The 19,504-nt window shown below is 38.9% G+C and overlaps 1 protein-coding gene across 3 annotated transcripts in view; it reads right to left on the reverse strand.

Annotated features, from left to right (window-relative positions):
* Positions 1 to 10,691: 10,691 nt before the first annotated feature.
* Positions 10,692 to 19,504, reverse strand: part of arhgef12a (Rho guanine nucleotide exchange factor (GEF) 12a) — a 39,904-nt gene continuing 31,091 nt past the window's right edge. For 2 of the 3 annotated variants that reach the window (XM_030151672.1, XM_030151670.1), the window contains 16 exons: positions 18,907 to 19,053; positions 18,608 to 18,693; positions 17,737 to 17,862; positions 17,399 to 17,513; positions 15,438 to 15,538; positions 15,148 to 15,225; positions 14,868 to 14,943; positions 14,603 to 14,770; positions 14,318 to 14,405; positions 14,154 to 14,231; positions 13,970 to 14,064; positions 13,632 to 13,835; positions 13,308 to 13,538; positions 12,885 to 13,114; positions 12,007 to 12,082; positions 10,692 to 11,901 (listed from right to left, as the gene is read on the reverse strand). In XM_030151672.1, the coding sequence (XP_030007532.1) occupies positions 11,891 to 11,901; positions 12,007 to 12,082; positions 12,885 to 13,114; positions 13,308 to 13,538; positions 13,632 to 13,835; positions 13,970 to 14,064; positions 14,154 to 14,231; positions 14,318 to 14,405; positions 14,603 to 14,770; positions 14,868 to 14,943; positions 15,148 to 15,225; positions 15,438 to 15,538; positions 17,399 to 17,513; positions 17,737 to 17,862; positions 18,608 to 18,693; positions 18,907 to 19,053 (1,910 nt within the window). In that variant the 3' untranslated portion in view covers positions 10,692 to 11,890. The remainder of the gene's footprint in view (positions 11,902 to 12,006; positions 12,083 to 12,884; positions 13,115 to 13,307; positions 13,539 to 13,631; positions 13,836 to 13,969; positions 14,065 to 14,153; positions 14,232 to 14,317; positions 14,406 to 14,602; positions 14,771 to 14,867; positions 14,944 to 15,147; positions 15,226 to 15,437; positions 15,539 to 17,398; positions 17,514 to 17,736; positions 17,863 to 18,607; positions 18,694 to 18,906; positions 19,054 to 19,504) is intronic. The other variant, XM_030151671.1, reaches the window with a different exon arrangement.

The following is a 19,504-nucleotide window of genomic DNA, read 5'->3' on the forward strand; positions in this document are numbered from 1 at the left end:
TACTCATTGCAAGGCAGGAGAAATGAGCAATGAGGACAGGTGGGTCCATTTAGGTGACAGTAATAGTTGGAGGAAGGACTCGAATCACTGCTTGCGAGGCGTCTGATTGGCAAGTAGAAGGCTGTACTTGAGTTGGAACAAAAACAAAAAGCTCCTCATGTGAGTAAGTGAGATGAAAAAATACTGATGTATGAGAGTGGAAGCATTCCTCTGCATCTTCATCAAAAGCGAGAACAATTAATCAGTTTGTGATCGACTATTAAACAAGTGGTGCCAGGTGTAACAAACCCCGCCCCTCGCATGTGTTGTAGCTTATTTTGGCATCGATCCAGCTGATGTCATCATGTCTATGTGTGTGTTGATGTCAGCATAGACATAGACAGCATAGACAAATTTCACCCATTATGAGTAAATGGGAAGAAAAAAAGACTTTAAAAATTCATCTAAAATTTGAACTTTGACCTACTGTTCCCAAAATGTAATCAGATCTATTCTAGGTCACTGGCAATCTATAAACCCAATTTGGTATGAATTCAACCAATACTTTTGCTGCTAAAGTGTTAACAATCAAACTGAACCAAACACAATACCCCTTGCCTCCCCTTCAGGGGGAGGGGTAATTAATTGTCAGTTACTTTGATAATTTATTGGTCTGAATCATTAAAAAAACACGGTCAAATTACTGTTCTTCATCATTGGAATCACTGGAAGATTCTTTGATGGTTTGAGTCATGCTGCTGTGTTATATCCTTTATTAGTCAGATGCAATCACTGTCTAATTGAAACTGAATATTTTAATTGTATTTCTCTTTGCAAGAGTTAGTTTTGTGTTGTTTTTTTTTCTTTCCTTATTTTTTTATTCTTGTTGTTAATATGGTAATAATAACTAGTTCACTGACCCGTGAGGATCCACAGGTTCTAGATGTGGTAGTTTTTATGCCGTTGTGTATTCCTGCATGGTGTACCACATTTGTCCAGCAGTCACCACCAAAGCCTTCTGGGTATAGCAATTTTATTAAATATTACTAATATCTCCAAAAATGTTGGTCCTATCAACTTGGCCTTTTCACTAGTGTCTTCCTTAACCAAAAATACATAAGTATGCTGAACTGCAACAGTCAGCTCTTTCCTGATTTTGTGTGAATCCCAAGACACACGTACATGCACGTACGCAGACAGAGGCTACTTCGCTTTTATAATATAGGTAATGTTTTTTTCTCCTTCTTAGTCTAAAAAAGAAAACATACCTGAAAACTTTGCAGGAACTTGAAGTAATTACTGTAATTATTTTCAGCTCTGCAAAAAAATTCTTGGTTTTGGTTGACTGTCACAGTAATAATGTCAGGTGTGACGTGTTCTGCACTGTATAAATATGTGAAAAGGTCAAATAAAATATAAAAAAGGTGAAATTTCATAGATTCTAACTCATTATTTAGAGCATTTTCTGTTTATTTTACTTCCCTTTGACAGTAAGCTGAGTATCTTTGCAGTATACTGAAGGAGCTTAATTTGACTCATCATTTTTGGACACTTTTCAGATCAAACAACTAATCAATCAATCCTGAAAATAACCAACAAATGAAATGACAGTGAACATAATCTTTAGTTGCAGCCTTGATCATCAGCATGCATCATGTAGAGATCTACTGCACAACCCTTTCGAGAATGACTCAGGCATATGTTTTTGACCTGAAATGAAGACAGTCAGGTTAAATTTGAGAGGATTTACCTGCAGGCGAAGACACACACATGCACACTCACACACACACACACAACAGACAGACTCTTGTTTCTTCATTTCCCACTACTGAGGAGTAATGTGGTCCAGATGTCAATCACCCATCGCTGGCTTTATTATGGGTTAAATAGCTCAGATCAAGACCTACTCTGTGCTAGAAATGAGTGTGAATTGGGAGAGTGTATTTTTGCAATCAGGTGACTACATCATAGCCACTGGCGCGCTGGGATTCTCAATGCATGACCTCTATAAACAGGGGGGAAGAAAAGACCATTTCAGATGAGCTATTACTGAAATAAGCTGTCTCTCAAAACCAGATGCTTCTGCTCGGGAAGGCAAGAATGAATAAAAGGATATTATTTCCAATGGTCAAAGTACCTTAACACTTGATAAAAACCCATATGCTGTAAAAAGCTATTTTGAGAAGTGGAAATCACCTTTTATCCAATTTTCAAGGTGAAGATGTTAATGCAGGATACTAGAAGCCTCTCTGTGGGCCGCCACTTAAAATTTGCCCTTCCCTTACTTCCCTCCTTCTGCCAAATACTGGCCTTTTGAACCAGTTTAGCAGGATTAGCAGCGTCCCCGACTGGAGTCATTCACTGCAGAACCCCTGGGTGAACTGCTCCACTAGGTCTGGAGACAGCTCACCTTCAGGCCTTACCAGGGATTATTAGCGTCCACTGAATATGTGCCCTTTTCAAACACCAGCAGGAGGCTGTCAAATGAGTTAAAGCTGACAGCAGGAGACCCTCTTGCATGTTCCAAGTGACTAGTTCAGGGCCTCCAGCCTGTGGAGAAGAAGAGCAAGAGACAGCCAAACAACAGTCGTTTTCAATTCTAGTCTTGTTTTGTTGTTATTCTTGTTTTGCCCTTTTTTTCACTTTGAGTGGATTCATGCTTTCCTGATGCTGACATTAGCATTGGCGCATTATTGATCAGCGCCTTGCAGGAGCATGTCAGGTAGATTAAATCACCTGACCCCAGCTTGGTTTCTGAGAATCATTCAGGTCTTGCTGTGCGTTACCTTGTCTTTCCAGTTCTGAGCTGCACCTGTAGTTGCGGAAAAAATTATTAGACCACCCTTGTTTTCGTCGGTTTCTTGTTCATTTTAATGCCTGGTACAACTAAATGTACATTTGTTTGGATAAATACAATGATAAGAACAAAAACAGCTCATAAGAGTTTAATTTAAGAGCTGATATCTAGCCATTTTCCATGGTTTCTTGATAATAACCAAAATCACTTAAAGGGCTCATATTTTGCTAAACCCACTTTTATTAGTCTTTGGTACATTTATTTGTGTATTTGGACCCTAATAGTTCATAAAGTTTGAATTTGAACCCTCCAGATGCTGCAAAGCTATTTTTATATTCATTTTGGCAAAAATCGAGTGGATTTCTACAACCTGTTTTAATTCCTTCTTAATTTGTTACATCTATAACTAGTTATGTCATCACATTTGCACATATAAGGTCAAGACTTCTGACAAACATTTCTCCAAGTACGCCATAATTGTTTGTCAGCAGCAGCAGTTGTAGTCCATCCTGAAAATATGCCCAAACTTTGAGCAGATTATGGGTCAAAACACAGTAATGTCCTGTCAGAGCACAAACTTTAATTGATTACCATTCCAACATATTTATTTCAGTATAAAGTACCTCCTTATTTTGGATAATCCCTTATGGTCCAACTAAAGCAAAAATCAATTTAAAAGTAAAAATGTGAGTCATTTAGCAACACTAATCTGTCAAATTGTCTCTAAAATATCCCATCAGAGAAATTTTGAACACAAAAGTTTTGACCCTTAGCTAAAATGTCCAGTTGTTGGTTGTATTAACGAACTCAAATGGCTGACCAGGACAGAGTAGTACGGTCAATAACCTGGAGGGGGTGGGGTCATGCGCGTTTAAAAAGAGCCTTTTTCGTGTCATTACTCAGAAATAGTGTTGAAGATGGACCTGTGGAGTTGAATTAATGAAGAATTCAGACCCAAGCGTAACATTTACAGTTTATGTAGACCACAGAGAAATGTTTTAAAATGCTTCATTCTATTTTAAAAAAGCAAATATCACTCCTTTAAGTTCTTACATCAATAGCTATGGCATTGTACTGCCAAAAACAGTGCTTTTAGGCATTCCATGTTTTCTTTTCTGTCTGTTTTAGTTACACGATACACACAGAAGTTAGTACTTGATTGCATAGCCATTGTTTGTGATGACTTTTGATGGTCTAAGAATTTTTTCCACGACTGTAGATGCTGAACTTCAATAGATTCTCAGATTCTGTAGAAACCCCCCCTTGGTTTTCATAACAGTATAGATATTATTTTATTTATTTGTACTTCTTTCAACAGGGTGAGAATAGAAAATCAGATGAGGTTAGGTGTGTTCAGAAGAGTTCTCTCGATGCACAGTATTTTTTTTCTACTTTACACAATATTTACTTTTATGAATGGAAGGAAAATTCCATTCTGGTCCGTTGAAGAGCTTCCCTTGTACCTATCTAGAAAGTCTGAATTTTACTTGCTTACACCTCAAGATTGAAGCCTTTTTTCTAATTCACTGTGTACAAATACTGTCAATGTAAAACAAACCATTTCAGCTTCAAAGCTCATGTAAAATTCATGCTCATGCTTTAAACATAAACCTAGCCAGCGGTGGGGCATCAGCAACTCATAAAAGGACAGCATGTTGTAATTATGGATAGAGGTTTTCAAGACTACCGCAAAAGCTGTTTTATATTGTACACGCTCACCAGGAATGATAACACCATTAAGAAGGCTATGTGCACTCCACGTAAAAAGAAAGAAAATAAAAGGTTTTAGAGGTAGAAACAATTATTCCTGTGACTCATCATTTAGTGATTCATAACTTGTACAAGGAGGAATTAGATATGAGAGGATGCCACAGGAAGAATTATACAACAATAACATGCCTCTGCTTCTGGGCTGCATTTCCAGCTATTAAACGTGTAAGGTACAGGTATTTGCAGGTAGAAAGGATTGGTGTTAAGTTTTGAATCACTGTCTCCCATGTGTGCCTTGATTGTGGCAGCTATATATTAAGGATGATAAATAACTAATCAATTTCTCCTCTCAACCAAACCCAGCATCAGGAGGAGAGAGCAGTCTCCATTCATCCTTGTCACATTCAGAAACTGAGGAGCGATCACATGCCCGAAGGAGAACACAGAGCAGCTGACTCCAGCCATATGTCTATCAACCCACTTAAGCCTTAAACATCTTGCTCTTTCTCTTTCATCTCTCTCTCTCTCTCTCTTTCATTTATTTATTTATTTATTCCTTCCTTTTTGCACCCCCTCTTTCTGTTTATGCATTGGACACTAAATCAGACACTTTGTCCGACTAACCTGGCAGCAGTAGCAGCATCTGTGCACCTCTCCAGTGATGGTCACCAAAATCAGCACAAGCACGTCTGCCAAGAGCGCCATTGATTTCTGCCGTGGCTCTGAGGTGCGTTAAGCCCGGGTGCGGTCCCAGGTCACAGCTCAGCAGCTCAACGCCTGCACGCCACTCTCTCTCTCCGGTTTCTCTTTCACAGCAGACTGAACGGGGGGGAAGCCCGTTGCCAGCTGGCCTGCCTGAAGCTTTTTACCCAGATACTCCATCAAAGTGCGGTGTGATAATTAGACAGGGTTAACGCCAAGCCAAGCCACAGGTGCCTATTTATTATTGGAAAGGCTGATTATAAAGTGTCCCATAACCACAGCCACTGAAAAGGTTCGCATGTCCTTTTTTTTTGTTTAGAATGCATGACTCTGCTCTATCAGCAGCTCACCCTTTTGCATATTCCTCCCATTTGAAGGAGTCAGTTCATTCATCTCTGAGCATCAGCTTAACACATCCTCTCCACGTCTCACCTGGCTCATTGTTGTGCTTGGGACAGTGATTACTCCAGAGAGGGTATGGATTAATCAGAGTGTGGAGAGCACATTGATCTTCAGTCCAATCCATCTGATATTGGCTTCAGCTCGATGGAGGGGGAGAGGTGCAGCATGAAAATCAATCCTATAAGGTCAGGGGGTTCCATTTGGGAAACAGGTTATAATTGAGGTGACCGTGTTACAACAAATAACCAGATGTCCTTGATTGAGTATGACATGTATTTGACAGTAAACAGGCTCTTAGTAAAATAAATTACATGTCGCCTCAAGGTGTTGATTTTAATACTTGAAAGGTAATGACTCTTAAATGTAAATCTAAACAATATATACAAGTGCTCACAGAGGGTTGGGAAAAACAAACTAATTTTTCTAGCTTGACAAGCAGTTGCAAACACCTTTCCTCTCTCCCAAAAAGAGAATAGCCAAAGCTATAAATCACCATCTGAACAGATGATTTATTCTAATCCAACTTTAACTATTTAGAGGAGCAATCCACTTTATTTTCTTTGTTCGTTTCCTCCGCGGTTTGAAATATAATCAAATCTTTGATGAGCACCATGCAACTAGACAGTGATTTATTTCTAGAGCAAAACAGTCCCACTGTGACTCTGCAAAAAAAAAAAAAAGTTGAGCAGAAGCAAAGGATAAATATAACTAGCTAATTATACTCCAGACCGATCTTATGTTTCTGGAACTACGTGCCACTTTTGTCTGTACTTACAATTTCCAATATATAGATAATGCGGTCTGTTCATTACTATTCACCTGGTGTCCTTTTTCCCCACTTCAGTGGTAGCCTCCTGGGGCCCAATGATGACAGGATCTGAAGTGACTCATCTGTGCCCTGTCCTGACCTGTGACCCCAGACCTCCTTGCCCTCACCAGTCTGGATGGACCCCTTCATGTGCCCCCACCTTACTGCATTCTTACAGACTGGAACTACATCCTCAAATGGACATCCTCAGTCCTGGTTTCATCTACAGCCTGTCCGTCCATGGGAGTGGATCTGTCCTTCACTGTGGTTCTCCCTGAGGTTCCTCTTTTTCCCACTGGGTTTTTGGAGTTTTTTCATGCCAAGAAGGAGGGTTTAAGGATGGGGGATGCCTTCATCTACTGTTTATTTGACTGTTGTTTGTTTTCATATCAAACTAATTCTGTAAAGCCCTGTGAGGAAACATTGATGTGATATAAGGCTCTACAAATAAAATTGAATTGAAATGAATTGAATATTTGGCCTCACACCAATCTAACTGGTGACTGACGATATATTGGAAAGAGGAAGAGGAGCTCAGGGTGCAAAATTTGTGTGCATCCCTCTGCAAACAGACAGATTAATACTGATGAATGGAATGGTGCACATCTAAAATGAGGTGTAGTGAATAGGTAGAGGCCTTATTTCTATTGTCTATTGACAATGACATTGAATTCTTGACTAGATGACAACACCAGCTGTAGTAACCAGTCAAGCAGTAACACAGGGTTTGATTTGGTCCTGTGCAGATGCTATGAAATGTGTATAGACTTGCAGGTCTCTACATACTGTATACAAGACCTGAAGCATCAAAATGGTAATGGATGCACTCGTAGATGTATTAGCATACTGATGAGAAACAGGAAGAAAAAAATGCTCACATATAATGTGCATGAATGCGTGTTTAATAGGAACCAAAGTTCAGTTCTGTAAAAAGCTGTTTGGGGAAATATGGATGAAAAATACATCATTTTCCAGAAAATACTGCTGCTTGGTTTCTTGTCAAAGGTGAGTTCTTTAATCAAGCATCCTTATCTTGAATTTAAGCTCCTAAAACCATAATGACACGCTCCAATCTAATCATCTGCCACAGTTTTTTTTATTTGGTGGTACACAGTATCAGGAAAACACATTACATCCACAACTTGAATCTTCAAAAATGTATGCAAATCAGTATCTGAAAACATGTGGGTGTGTGTTTTCTGCTCTGTTTTGATACTATATTTAAAGAATGACCCAACTTACAAAAAACACCCTGGTGGTGGTTGAAATTAACAAAACATCAGCGTACGTTTTTGCTTTGGGTTTTACACAGGACCAATTTTGGATTCCTCCAAAGGATAAAGCTTCAATTTTTTTCTTTTTGCCTGACTCACTGCACTGTTGCGTATCTGAGTAGAGCTGAGAGGGAGGGGGAGGAGGAGGAGGAGGAGGAGAAGGAAAAAGGCTCGTCTCATCGGAGCTTGACATGAACTGCCCTCCTGAAAGGCTCTGATGTGACTGACACCTCTCCCCTCTTTGTCTTCACCACTCCAATTAGCTTGGTGACAGGTGCATGTGGAGAAAAGAGACAATCAATTACTGTCCCTCTCGTTCCCCCTGTCCTCTCTTCATCTTCCCTGTGTCTTTATCACACTGTCCCTTGCCTCTCCTTTTCTATTGCTCTTAATTCATCTTCCTTTCCTGCTCTTTTTTCACCGTTTACCCATTCATACCCATTGTCTCTACATAACATATCCTCTGTGTTCCCTCTCCCTTTGCTCGGTGTTTCATTGCAGCTTACGGTGATGGAGAGAGTAAGAAAAAGGAAGAACACGTTTTCTCCTTGCTTTCAAAAAGTGAAACAAAACACCAGTGTGAGTCCACGATTACAGGTAGCAGTAAACCTCGACAAAGTCACAACACATGCTGCATAATACACTGTAAAATCCTCTTGCCCACACCTTTGTCTCATCAAGAAGGTAAACATGTCTCAGTCCATTATTTGTCAGGCATAGAGTCAAATCTATCTAGAAAATCAATATGTACTTTGGGTTATTTAAAACACTGATGTCACTGCAGGTTTCAGGGTGGGTCTCCTCAATTTGATGTTTAATGGTGGAAGTTTGCCACCTGCTGGTAATGATCTCTACCTTCTCCAGTATCCTGATCAAACCTCTTTCATGGTTCCTTTAAAAAAATTATAAAAAAAAAAAAAAAAAAAAAAAAAAAACCTCCCTCACTGACATTTAGTGCTGCCAGATGTCTCCAAAAAGCACCGATCTGCTAAGGTCAAAAAGGAAGTTTGAGATGTTTAACTAAGAGGATAAAACTCAAATGCCCACAGAAGTCTATACAGTGTTTAAATGTCCAGCCTGGAGTTTTGTATTTGGACTGGCTTCAGAGTATTTCATGTGTCAGTCACTTTGGTTTTCTTATATTTGTGAGGTTGTCTTTTAAATGTCAAATGTTAAAGCTTTTGCATATGTGAATAAATGCTGAAACCTGGACAAACGAAGATAAAAATAGAGACATAAGCTGCTCATGTCCTCCTGTGGACTGTTTTATTATGTCCATAAGTCCCTCTGTGCACTATATATTTATGAGAATGAAGCCTGTTTCCATCATTTTTGGGAGCCACTAGTTTCTTGTAATATGATTTCAACCAAATATAGTTACAGAGTTTATATAGGGACCAAAACTGTACAAAGCTAACAGGCTAATGCTAATATGAGGTCTTAGACATCAACTTCTCAAATTATCAACATCAAATAATAGATTTACAGATTAAATAGTTACCTCATGATATATATGTGTATAATGTCCCCTAAATTAATCTATGACCTGGATTGAGTTACTTTATTAAAAGACTTAAACCAAAAACCCAAACAGTGGCTGGCAACCAAAACCATCTACTGATAAATGGGGATCCAAACAAACAAACAAACAAACAAACACACATAAATAAAAACTGTTTAATAATTTCTGAGCCACTAATTCTACCAATCCATGTAAATAATTGGTGTAAAATGTAGTTTGTCATCTTTTCATAGTCATCAGATATGACCCATTTGGACGTTCAGAGGCTCCGTAGTGAACGTGGAAACACCGTCATCTTCTACAACATTGATTCACCAGTAAAACCCATGGAGTTGGATCAATGACTTTGGATGGAGACACTGGGTTTTTGTTCACTTAATGATAGATTTTGATGAAAAAGTTACTTTTTGTTAAATTTTCTGTTTTTGAAATAATAATCCTCAACTTTAATCTGAACATCTACATGATCAGTGAATGAAATATAGGAAAATACCTGATTTTCACTGAAAAAACCCCCCCAAAAAACCCAACACAAAATACAGAAGCCACGGAGTTGGACTTATGACAGCAAATGGATATGCTTGTTTTTAGATTCTGTTATGGATATCTTTGCAAACAAGTCACTTTTTCCTCATTTTCCTCTGATTCTGATGTAATAACCCTCAACTTTAAACTGAGCTTTCATGAACATCTACAAGACCTGTAAATTAAATATAGGACAATACCTGATTTTCATTGAAAAAACCCAAAATACAGAGGATAATATTATAGTAAATGGTAATAAATCACATAAAAAAGGTTAAATATAGAGAAGAATTAATTTGAAAAGTGCCTCAAAAGTAGATCTGGGTCTTTATAGATTAAGAATCCCAGGAACATAAAGAATAATTTAGTGACAGATTATTCCTCTCAATGTAAAATCCTTCATGAAAATGTGTAAGGTGACATCACGTCAGTAATAATAAGCACATGGAAGCAAACCGACAGCAATAAGATTTATACCACCTGACATGTTAAGACAAGACATTAGCACATGTATTACAGGATTTATCCTGATTTGCAGACATATGTGATGTAAATATGATGACCAGTGCTGATGACCTCTGTAATAGTAACTGACAGCGGTGTGATTAACCTGCAGTTACGGTGCAACTTCTTGGCTTTTTGAGATTGCAGATTGATCACGTAACTGCATATTTCTCGCTCTCTGCTAAAAATGAGTCATCTTAACAGGAGTTTGAAAACTCAAGCACAGGGCTGGCAGATCTGTCATCTGTCAAATATTCAAGGTGTCCTTGACGTTCTTTTTCATCGTGATCTAACAGAATAAGTGGTCTTCAATCATTTTTTCATTACTCAAACAGTCATTTGATACATGCTATACAAGTAACGGGTTTAATTGGTCATCAGAAACCACCGAGATACAGTTTAAATGTTGTGATTAATAATTTCAGTGTAAATGTAAATAAAAGCTGAAAGAACCAAAACAGGCACGGGTTTCCTTTTTGAATGTGTCATGGCACCATTTATTTATTAAAGTTATGCATAACCTTCCAACTTGATCATTGTACAGTATATGTTGAACTTCATGACATTATTAGAATATCAGGCAGTCAGATCAGCATCGCCAACAGTAGCAGAAAGAAGCAGCATTTCTGTCAGGAGCTGATACAGAAAGAGCATGACGGCTCCTTGTAGAAGAAGGGGAGAGGGGGCAAGATACCCAAAGGCAGATTGAGGAAGCATGACATATAGAGTGTGGCATACGAGCCACTGGGCTGTGGTGGAGAGGCGGAAGATGACACCCATAAGTGTTCACAGGGAAAAAAAAAGGGGAGAATTACACGCAAAGGAGAAAGGGAGCAGAGGAGGAGAGACATGATGCCATGCCCTCACGGTAAGGAGGAGGAAAGAGGCAGCACGGAAATGCAACAGGACCAGATCAGAGCCTTTGGACTCTTCATTCTAGTTAACACCACACCTAGAATTTATCCGAAATTCTAGACTTGAACACAACTCAAGAGTTTGAACACGTCGGGATCTCTTTATCACCAGTGCAACTCTGGCCTCTATCAGTCTGATTATATTCCTGCCATTTTAATCGGAGTCAGCTAGGCTAGCGTGCACTCAACACTCACACTATCCTGTGTGACTGAAGCAGGAAAAGCAGCCAAAAAGATAACACCATGGCCAAAAGCATGCAAGCAATGTGGGAAAACACTTAAAAAAAATGAAAAGAAAGAAAATAAATACATCTTGGGATAAAAAAAATCTTAATACATTATCTTAAAATTTTCCTTTTCTTGTTTTGTGTTTCATATATATATATTCTAAACACACATCTTTGTACATTTTGGTATAAGTTCTCTTTGTTGCAGGGAGTTTGGGGGAAAATAGGGACTCGGGTGTTAGATGGCAGAGGGGTGAGGTTTGGGGGACAATCCCACCTCCCTGATTGCCTTGTGCTGACGGAGGGATCATAAAGATGACTCCTCTCTTCAAATGTTTCTGCTCACACTCAGTCTCTCATTCTCTGTGGCAACCGTGGGTGACGGTGATGGAAAAAAGGGGCTCAGCAGTGAGAGGACAAGCTTATAAGACGTCCAGAAAAGTCCAGGACACAAAAAGCAGGAACAGACTACGAGTCGGTACTTCCTCTTTGGGAACAGAGCCAAAAGCCACTGCACGGACATCCACTATCTCTTATCTAGGGAAGAGAATAGAGGAGATCAGAGAAGTGACAGATTTACATGGACTTATTACACCAGTAGTCCAGTCATTTAGATTTACTCAGGAGTATGAAATGAGTTACCTTTGTTTCCATCCGTGTCTGCTGCTGACCTCTCTGGCCTTTGGTGTATTAAATTATTATACTTGGCTTCAACCTCCTGCAAGAGAAAAAACAAGTTTGTCAGATTAGCACATAAATAAAAGTCTTGGTGGAAAAAATATTATGTACATATACACAATATGGACCAAAGTATTGGGACACGTTGAATTCAGGTGTTTCTTTTCTAATAGGAGTCTGGGCAACAAAACAATAATGACAAATATCATAATATAGTTTTATATTGAGATAAATATTACATAGCATTGGTTAGTTTCGTTTAAATTGTTTTGCTTCCACAATGCCTCAGAGATGGCTTTTACTTAACTTCTCTCAACATTGATTTTGTTTTGACTATGATTTTAAATGTTCTGCCACTAAATTTGTAGAATATTTTTCTTGGTCTGACTGTAAATAATTTTCTACAACAACTATCCATCTACTTTCTTCACATCTCACATAGAAGAAACATTTCCATTGAACTTTAAGGAAATATTGATGTTTATATTTCAAATCAGTATGAACCGGACATCTTTTGAGCTGTAGTCATGATGTGTCCTATTATTTTTGTCCATATAATTTATAAACATCAATATTTTCTTAAAGTTTAAAAAAATCAAAATCACTGTTGAGAGAAATTAAGTAAAAAATCATCTCTGAGGCATTTTGGAAGCAAAGATAATTTAAACAAAACTAAGCATGCAATGTAATAATATTTATATAATATCTAATTACATCATGATGTTTGTCATTATTGTTTTGTATCCCAGACTCCTGTTAGAAAAGAAACACCTGCATTCAACATGTCCCAATACTTCGGTCCATAGTTTATGTATTCAACAAAGGTGAGAAGGACAAAATACCTTTAGATAATTGAGGTTGGCCTGAAGGTTTCTAAGGTGAGACAGGACCTGTCTGCTGAAAGAGGACAGACTGCCAGCCTGTGACGTTGAGGAAAACCTTAAATTGATGCCAGAATCAGCAGCACAGCCTTGTGAGGTGCTTAGCTGCTTCCCTGTGGTTGATGCCAAGATGTCATCATCTGTGCTGCTCTCCCCTTGGCCCCCGTAACCCTCCAGGACTAAATATCCTGCTGAGAGAATAAAAAAGATATTTAACATCTCTCCTACAGATCAGGGAGAGACACTGAGCACAGATCAGACTAAACTTTAAGTGAAATCTATCAGTCATTCATCTTTAAGCAGAGTCTATTCAGACTCAAAGCAGATGAGCACACTAACGTTAAATGATACAAAAAAAAAAAAAAATCAGAGGTTTAAGCTCACCATAATCTTCAGGAGAGTCAAAGAAGCCTGTATCTCCTGAGCCCAGATCCTGAGCTGGGTCCTCAGTCTGGTTCCTTTCTGAGCCGTTATGGACCATCACCCGTGCACGGCTGTCTACAGGGGTCCTCAGAGAGGTGGTCCTGAGGAGACGCGCTCCTGTGGAGCGTTTGGTTCGCTCTCCAGCCTCCTGAGACATCAGCTGGGTTACCAACACCTGCTTTAACGCTGCCACTGAGGGATAGAAAACAGAGGACGGTGTTCATGTTTCCTATACAGACACAAGCATTTGAATGTTTATGTAGCTCATTTGATCTGTGTGATTACATGTTTTCAGTGCTTCATCTGCTTTGGAGGGAAACAAGTTGAACGAGTCTCCTTCCCTTCCATCCTCAGCCACTTGATAAGGAATTTCTGGGTCCACAAAACCTTCCTCTTCCTCTTCTTCCTCTGCCTTAACCCCTTCAAATGGATTATTCCCTGGCAGAGAACTCTGCATGGCACTTCCGGAGGCGGAGCTGCTCTCTTTTTCTGTGGAGATATAATTACAGATATCTGAGGAGGTATAATTACAGAAGGTTTATCTACTCTGTGGAATAGGGTAGAAATGTGAAATACTGTGGAGGTAGAGAAGCTGTTAAGCATAATTTAAGACATGCAGTTACCTGTGGACTGTGTGCTTCCTGTGGATGTACGGTCTGGGTCTCTCGTTAGCCTGGAAACACCTGCTGTAATGATTTCCACACCATCTCTCTCTCCACTGGCAAAAGCAAAAAAGGAAATGTTAATAACAAGCTCAAAAGCCTGAACTCCCCAATTAAAAGTTATAAAGATTAGAAAAGAACATACTCGGACTGAGGTAATGGTATGACACTGTGAGGTTTGACTTTCATTGCCTCAGCTCTCTGGCAGATCAGCCGCTGCCACCTTGTGAAAAGATAAAAATAAAACAGCTATTAGCACATTTAACAAGAGGAACATAAAAACAGAACGACCAGTCAAAAGGTATTTACGTTCTCTGATCTGAGACTGTGGGTGCCATCAGCTCGTAGATCTGGGCTCCGTTTTCTGACATGGAGAGGACAAAGAAAGACTTGTTGTCTGGTAGGAGAGAAGGAACACAGGAGGGTTGGGTGGGATTAATCAGTATTCTGCTCAACAACCACCTCTCGGTTTTGTGATGTAAAGAAAGGAAATTGTACACAGCGCCGACAGCTCGAGAGGTTGCTTTGTTTTGTTAATTTTCTCTGATGTCAGATGTTTTCACTGAGGCAAACACATAAATGCTGTTAACTAACCTGTGGCCACAGAGCGCACCAACACAGTACTGAGCTTGATGATGGGACTGAAGATATGTTTGGTGTCCGCTGTGCCTGCTAGGTTTTTGCTATGACACTTAAGGATCAGACGCTCATCTTGTTTCTGCAGCAGAACAAGGATATCCTCTAAAAGGAGCGTGTACAATTCTAAAAGGAGACAAGGCAGAGAATTTTGAAGCACATGAGCAGGATTGCATGCGCCACACATTAATATTTAAAATCTACCAACATGGTGACTACAAACCAATGGTCTTGTCCTTGTTCACTTTCCATGACAGTGGTCCCTCATGTACCATCGTTCTCTTGGTAAGATCCAGGTTCTGTTTAGTAAAATAAAGAAAAAAAAAAAAAAAACTGAAGTAAAAAAAAAACAACTGCAGAGCTTATATTTTATATAACTACTGCTGGTCTGTGGAGCGATTTTCACTTGTAGAGAGCTACTCTAGCAGATACTTCACAGCGTAGGTGTACAGCAAGTGAACACCGCTTTAAGTGAAGCTAAAAGGGTCATGTCGATAGCTCACCTTTAGCTCCAGGATCATTGGGTTGTCTGTCTGTTTTAGAGAGGAGAGGTCCAATCTTCGCTGGTAGTCCTCCAACCTCTGCAGGATGATGGAGAGAAACAGAAACAGTGAGCGGGAGAAGTAACCTCTATAAAGGGAAACCATTGCCTTGGGAGTAAAGTAGGTAAAGCAAAAAGAAATTGTAGCGAGGCAGGGAAAGTAAAGAAGGACTGACACTTAGATTGAAGGGGAGGAAGAAAAGAATGTTAAGAGACAGGATAAAATGAAAGGGGATTTTTAAAACCATCTACCTGCTTGTCCTCAGATTCCTTCACAGCCTGGTTGACGTGATTGAGAATCTTCCTACAGCAATCAGCCGCCTGCTTCACTTTGTCCTTTTCCGCTGCATTATCTGGAAGACATTAAATAAGAAGTAAAGCCTACTTAGTTCTGCAGGGGGCTGTCCGGCAAATTGATATTTCCGCCGTTCATTAACACACCATCGTTCTCAAAAATTATGATAAAGCAGGGGGGCATTATGATCCCATAATAGCTGGTTATACTTTATTGTTAGTGCATTCTCTCTGTGTGAGCCCCAAAGACCAGCCAAGACTAAAATGATGGACCAAATAATGGGTAGGACATTTCCCCAAATGTGCGTTACAGCTTCAGGATCATTAAAATGATAATCTCATCATTTGTCTCTGTAATTCACTAATGGTTGGCATGTTGCCACATACAGCCTTCCTTAAGACTTCATTTGCTTCAGTTTCATCCTCTTTATTTTTACCTTGAGAGTTCATTTTCACTTCCCTATTGTATGTACTGCAGTACTGTGATTAGAAAATGCAAACAAGGCATCGGTAATACATGTTTCTATGGTTACATGCAATATGAGCAAATTATTTTCCATCTGGAATCCATTTAGAATTACATTGACTTGTGGATCACAAGAGAGAAAGGTAGAGGAAAATGAAGAAGGTCAAGTGCTGAGGTGGTGAAGCCGAACTTGAGACAAGAATTCATTCTGTTGTTTCAAAGATAATTAAAACCTCTTGCCAAAATATGTTTCACAATGACTGGTGCAGGAAGCAACAGCATAATGAGGGAAATGTGCTTTAATATGTTACTCAGTCTACACCTGGAATGGTTGATGATAAATGTGTAGTGGCTTTTAAAAGTAGATAATAATTTCCTCTTTTGTGACATAGACCGTGGGCGGCTGAGCATTAAGTTGCAACTGAAGTGAAACTGACTTTGAAGTGAAAAAAAAAATGACTCAAGAGGCCAGAAGGTTTTTTTTTTTTTTTTTGGTTTGTATTTTTGAACTGCAGGAACTTCAAGCAGCTATAAACTGCACAGATGTACAAAACAGTAAAATGCATACAAACATCATTAACATATTTTTGATTCCAACATGGATGAAACATAATTCAATTCCATCATAATTATCCCACCTTTGTACCACCCTCCAATGTTATTCACACACAGGGGTGTGTATTGGCAAGAATCTGGCGATACGATACAAATCACAATACTAGGATCATGATACGATATATCACGATATATCATTATACTGTTAAAAAGGCAATTTTTTCTTTGTTTGGTTTTTTAAAATGATTATTTCCTTCATGAACTGAATTGCACCTGAAATATGCACAAATACTAAACAAATTTTTATTTGATCACAACAGGATCTAATGCTAGCCTATATCACAAAATTGTCCCATGTTAAAACTTAAATTATGTTTTACAAACACTGCAAATTAAGATCCTGCTCAAATGTTCCTATTCTATTAGTTCATAACTAACATTATAACATTATTTATCTCCCAACAAGGGAACTAACATCTGCCTCTCAGACAGTAAAAAGTGCTTTTAGGATGATTCAAATAACCATTAATTAATAAAACAATGTTAAATAATAATAAATAAAATATAAACAAAAAAGAAAAACAAAAATTGAGCCTCTGCCATATCTGCATTTGAACAACTACCTAAAAATATTGATACAGTACTTTTTAATATCGATACAGTATCGTGAAAAGAAATATTGTGATATACTGCAGAACCAGTATTTTCTAACACCCCTTTTCATGCAGCTATTACATTTTAACACAGCTCGTCTAATCCTTATCTCAAAGACTATGCAAATAAGTGTGCACACAAAGAGAAGCAATTCTTGCATTTAAACATCACCGCACTACGGCAATATGTAAAACTGTCTACAAACTACAGTGAAGATGTATGAAAACAGGCAACACTACAGCACCTGTGTATTTGGCAATGTTGTCCAGCAGCAGGGGGTACTTGGTGAGCCTCTGCATCTCTACAGGAATGATGTCCTTAAGCTGCAGTCGGCGACACAGTCTGTTACTCTCTGCCTCCTGCAAAGCAAAGAAAAAATGTACCATTACAGCAAAGTGTAAGTTTATATATAGGATAACATATCAAACAGATACAGATCAGGTTGCATATATATATATATATATATATATAGTATATGTGACCTATATTAAAGCAGTCAGAGTTGTATCTGAATAACAAATGTTCAATAACCAAACCGGATCTTCATTCTACATAAGGCGACTGTGCTGGGCTTGTTGTTACCTGGATGAAGGAAGTAAACCGTGAGTCTTTCTTCTGTTTGGTCTTGATGATCTCCAGAGCAAAAGGCTGGTTACTGCAGAATGTCCCCACTGCCTGCTTGATCTTTTCCTCCTCTCCTCTGCTGAACTGTAGCCACATAAACCAGGATAAGACGGAGAACAAAAGGAGAGACTCAGTTAACCAGTCGATCAGAGTCAGGGCTAGTTGCTATTGAAATATCTAGCTTTTACCTACTACAATGAAGAGCAACGCCCAGAAGGGGGGCCAGGCTTAAGTTCTTACAACAGAGACAGCTTAAGTATAAATGCAGACTAGATCGATGCCTGGACCCCCGGGGGACCGTTTACCCTATTTAACCCCCACAGAGACGTTTTTGACAAGCTGATACGTGGCTACCTCACATCTAATGTATCAGACATGATATTGAGATGCAGAGCTGTCAGACAAATCTGGGGCATTGTCTGACATTACCATTTACTGTAAAACTGGCTTCCATTTCACTTCTTTTTGCTTCCTATTACTGTGATACAATCCCATGTTACTGGCAATGGATGTATAGAGATGGATTTTTTGTCTTTTTTTTTTTTTGCTATGTGTTAGGTTTTGTCAGAATTTGGTGTAAAAACAGCCAAGGTCCACATCTCTATTCACTACAATAACACAGCCATGTTCCTGTACATATGAAATGTCAAAGTGAATAATTGGGATGCTGAAGAAAGCCATTTCACCAATGTCAACTCTTTTTCTGGTTATAAAGCAATTTTGGGCAATAGTTAAATTTCTTTGTGCACATCTGTCATCCTGAAATCTATTCAATACAAGAAAATGTTTGAAAGAGGAAATACAATTTTAGCCGGGCAATTGTACTCACCCAAGAGAGCAAGTCATCTCCTATCTGATCAATTACCGAAGACTCATTTCTCTTCCGAACGGCTGCCATTTGCTCCAATATTGAAACTGAAATTCAAAAGGAGGGTCATCATTGGGCAGCCAATATGTGTGTGTACGCGTGTGTAAGATATGAAACATGAAATGAAAAGGCTAACAGTTCAATACAGTTTAAGCTCTGAAATTTTCATGACCTTGCTTTCGAGGCATTTTGAAAGAGTTGCCACCAGTCATGCAGACACTTTTGAAAACAGTTTGTGGTGTGTGATTATGGTGTTGTACCATGCAACTGTAGAATTTCCTCCAGATTAGGGAAGATGTTCTTGATGTCAGCGGGAGGCAGGATGGCATCTTTGGAGAGCTTCTGGTAGAAGACGTGGTCCAAAACCCTCAGCATTCGCACATGTGCACGTTCTGTGTAGAACAATTCTGCAGAGGGAATCCATGACGTTCAGTTAAGATGGAAGGTAATTTATCCAGCTCAATGTGATGTACATTTGACAGCAACTTGGGTCGGACTCAAACTAAAGCTCTGCTGCTGGATCACTCCATACAGCCATACTGACTGATACACAAACAGCACAGCACTTGGACGATGAATCGCTATTTTTCTTCAAATCAAAACTGGAGCTATGATGCATGACAGCTCTGTAAAACACTAGGAGAACACTAAAAACAGTTCACAGAACTCTGAATTCTATCATTTTTTTGTACAGTATGGGTTCGAGCAAAATTATTCTAGACATTGTAACATTTCTCTCAAATGTGCACAAAAATATAATTTATATTTGAACTAATCTCTATCAGTTTACATCAGAATCACAATTAATGCCAAACTGTTACTTATTTTAAGTTTAAAATTATGATTTAGGTCCTGAGT

The sequence above is a fragment of the Sphaeramia orbicularis genome, chromosome 13 (genome assembly GCF_902148855.1).
Source record: "Sphaeramia orbicularis chromosome 13, fSphaOr1.1, whole genome shotgun sequence".
NCBI lineage: Eukaryota > Metazoa > Chordata > Actinopteri > Kurtiformes > Apogonidae > Sphaeramia > Sphaeramia orbicularis.